This window comes from Triticum aestivum, chromosome 2D (assembly GCF_018294505.1).
Source record: "Triticum aestivum cultivar Chinese Spring chromosome 2D, IWGSC CS RefSeq v2.1, whole genome shotgun sequence".
Classification (NCBI taxonomy): Eukaryota; Viridiplantae; Streptophyta; class Magnoliopsida; order Poales; family Poaceae; genus Triticum; species Triticum aestivum.
Window position 1 is genome coordinate 574855961 of NC_057799.1, and position 3040 is coordinate 574859000.

At 49.6% G+C, this 3040-nt stretch overlaps 1 protein-coding gene across 1 annotated transcript; it reads right to left on the reverse strand.

Moving 5' to 3' along the window:
• Window positions 1-1018: 1018 nt before the first annotated feature.
• Window positions 1019-2833, reverse strand: LOC123054617 (uncharacterized). Its single transcript, XM_044478424.1, has 4 exons — window positions 2575-2833; window positions 2311-2378; window positions 1644-2216; window positions 1019-1556 (listed from the first exon to the last, which is right to left on the reverse strand). The coding sequence occupies exons 1-4, from the start codon at window positions 2675-2677 to the stop codon at window positions 1278-1280; spliced, it is 1023 nt and encodes a 340-aa protein (XP_044334359.1). The 5' UTR covers window positions 2678-2833; the 3' UTR covers window positions 1019-1277.
• Window positions 2834-3040: the final 207 nt, after the last annotated feature.

Consider the following 3040-nt stretch of genomic DNA (forward strand, 5'->3'; position numbering starts at 1 on the left):
CTGATGACTGGGTTAAGCACATACTTTTATCCACGCAACGCATATCATTGAGTTGTTTCAAAGGTATATACTTCTACCCTGATCATGCTATGTCAGAGTTGCACATCACAAAGTAAGCAATCTCATAGCAGGCATGCCACTCATTTATTGATGCAGCTTGCAGGCGCTGTGTCTTCTGGATAATGCAATTGTATGCTCTGTGACAGTGTTCAGTGCAAATCTGTTTTTGCTGCATCACAAGCTTACGTTTGGAAGGCCAAGAGCTTAAGTGCCTCTTTCTTCCTTGCACCAGTTCTATTTCTTTTCTCTGGAATATAAGAAATGGAAAGCAGTCGGGCAGGAGTTAAGAAATGGACTTCCTCTCATATCAACTGAAAACAGTCAACAGGCATTCTTCCAGTCGGATGATTAATTTGCATCTGGACTACAGGCGGATCTGCATTAGATCAATTCTGATGTTGATTCACAAGTTGGTGTCATGGAGCTCATCAAGACCTTCCTTGCTGCATCATACCAATTCACTCGGCGATAATTCAATCCGGAACCTGAGCACAGATGCACCCGTTGAACAGTAAATTCAAAAATAATTTCCAGGATTCGAACCCGTGACGTCATGGTCACAAGGCAACAGCTTTACCGCTGCGCCAAGGCTCCCCTTCAAACACCACAAAGAAAACAATTTCTCCCTTCTTTTTAGTTTATTATTAGGTCCATCCAACAAATTATTGTAACTAAAAATATAAGAACCAAACTAAATAGTTTGTGCTGAAAACATGTGAACACTGAACAGTAACATGCGTGCAGGAGCATCATTTGTATTTCGTTTTGTATGGAGATCATTTGATGTTTTTTGGTGATCAAACTTTGCAAGCTTCTAAAACATTTGCTCATACTCACATCCTTCAAATTTCAGTTTTTTTGTCTTTTTCTATTCTTTTTCGAATTTACTGTTCACCGCGGTGGGTGCAGCCACTACTTTCCCAAAACGAAAGACATAGGCCTGATCGAGATGTGGAGATTGAGATCACATTTTCAGATTCTATAGCTAGCACAAATGCACAATACATTGTCACACAAAGCTAGCGCAGTAAATTGTCAGCCAAAGCTAATTAATTAGATAATGAGGAGGTTGATAAAAACTAGCATATGCAAGCGAAACATAGAGTATAAAGGAGCAAACTGCATATTAATATTGGGCTACCACAATGCAATGCATTGCAGTCTAAGATAAGAGCCCTGCTTGAGACGGCTATGCCGATGCAACGGACAGAGGCATATCAGCTGGCGTAGCTGCCGTCCAGCCTGCGCACCTCCACCTTGAGCACATGGCGGTCGCCGCCGCCTTGGCCGAGCGCTCGGAAGAAGCATGTCTCGCCGACGCGGAGGTGGTTGTCGACGCAGAACTGGTGCCACCCGTACCGGAACGACGTGCGGGCCTTGCCACGCACATTGTGGGCGTGCTTCAGGTTCACCGTCCACGACTCGCCCCCCATCCGCAGCAGCACCTTCTTCCTCTCCGCGTACCCATGCGCCACGCTGAACTCCCGCGGCACGTTCTGCGTCGATCGGCGGCGACGGAGACACGGAGTTAGTTACAAGGACGAAAGTGCGCGTGTGATCGAGTAGAGTAGGGACGCTCTCACCAGGTACTGCCCGTTCTTGGTGACAAAGTGGCATTCCTTGAGCATGACGACGAACTGCGACGGCGGCGCGTCGACGCCGACGGTGTTGACGTCCATCTCCTCCGACTCCGAGCTGCCGCTGCTGTTCGCCGCCTTGGTGATGGGTGTTTTGCCAACTCTGGTCCTTGGCCGCAGCCTTTTCCTCTCACATGCCCCCTGTTCTGTTGATGTGGCCTCTGCTTCCTTCGACCCCTTCGGATCAGTCCCGTTGCTGCTCCTTTTGCCCTTGGCTGACAATGGCTCCTCCGCTCCAACTTCAACTTTAACCTGATCAGTCAGCATCTCACAGCTTGGTTCAGAGTCCGCTCCAACTTCAACTTTAACCTGGTCAGCCAGCATCTCACAGCTTGGTTCAGAGTGAGCAGCAGAGGAATCCTTGGAGTGTCCCTCGGTGGCCATTCCTTGGCCGAGATGCTGAGGGTGAGGCAGAGCGTCTACTTGGAGGTGCCAGGTTTCGTTGGCCCCGTGGAACTGGAACGCGTCCCGGACGGCCATGGAGTCGGCGAGGTGGAACCACGAGCCTCCCTGCTCGACCTGCTCAAGGCAGCAGCATTCAACATGGATCAGCGGGCATGTTAATTAGTAAAATCGATGGATCGGCCAATTTCCGTGATGGATTGGACAGTACCTTGACGGACTGGACGGCGATCTGGCCATAGTTGGGGAAACATGCGGCGTGCTCATGGCTCACTCTGCCTGGTACAAACCAAAAAAGGAAATTAACCCAAGATTGGGGTTTTGTCAGCTCAGGCCCAGACGAATCGATCTGATTTGATTTGCAACCGAGAGAAAGAGACAAGATTTGTTCTTGAGGCAAGAGGATTGAACCATCGCAAAGCCAGCCAGCCGGCGGTAGGCAAGCAAGAAGGTACAGAAGCAAGAAAATACGCACGCTTGAGGTCGGCGACGGTGGTTGATGCGGCGGGGAAGGAGACGGCTAGGCGAGTGCCGAGGCTCATCTCCAGGAAGACGGTTGCGACGTCGCCGGCGGCCATCTGCCCGATCTGATTCCCCTCTCCTTTCCCGAAATGGCAATTCCTCTCCGCTTCCTTGGCTAGTTCTGTGTGCGCGGGCGCGAGTGGGTGAGTGAGCGACAGGGGAGTGAGAAGGGAGGGAGGAAGGAAGGGAGGGGGATGTCATGTGACCCGCTGAAGCTCCTCACTTGTACGCTCACACTTGGGTGTGGTTGGTTGTATTCAGATGAGCAATGATACACGCACGGGCAAGTTTTTACTGACTTTACGAAGGTGCTTAGGGAGGGGAACTTTTGGTTCGTGGATACATATGTACCCTATATAGAAGAAAAATAGCAATTCAACAAAAAGTCAAAAATTTCTGAAAATATTTTTAAAATAAAC

Coding starts and splice junctions, on each gene's coding strand:
- LOC123054617 (XM_044478424.1), bottom strand. CDS start 2,677: ATGGCCGCCGGCGACGTCGCAACCGTCTTCCTGGAGATGAGCCTCGGC. Junction 2,379..2,574: donor CACCGTCGCCGACCTCAAGC/GTGCGTATTTTC, acceptor GGTTTGTACCAG/GCAGAGTGAGCCATGAGCAC. Junction 2,217..2,310: donor TCGCCGTCCAGTCCGTCAAG/GTACTGTCCAAT, acceptor TGCCTTGAGCAG/GTCGAGCAGGGAGGCTCGTG.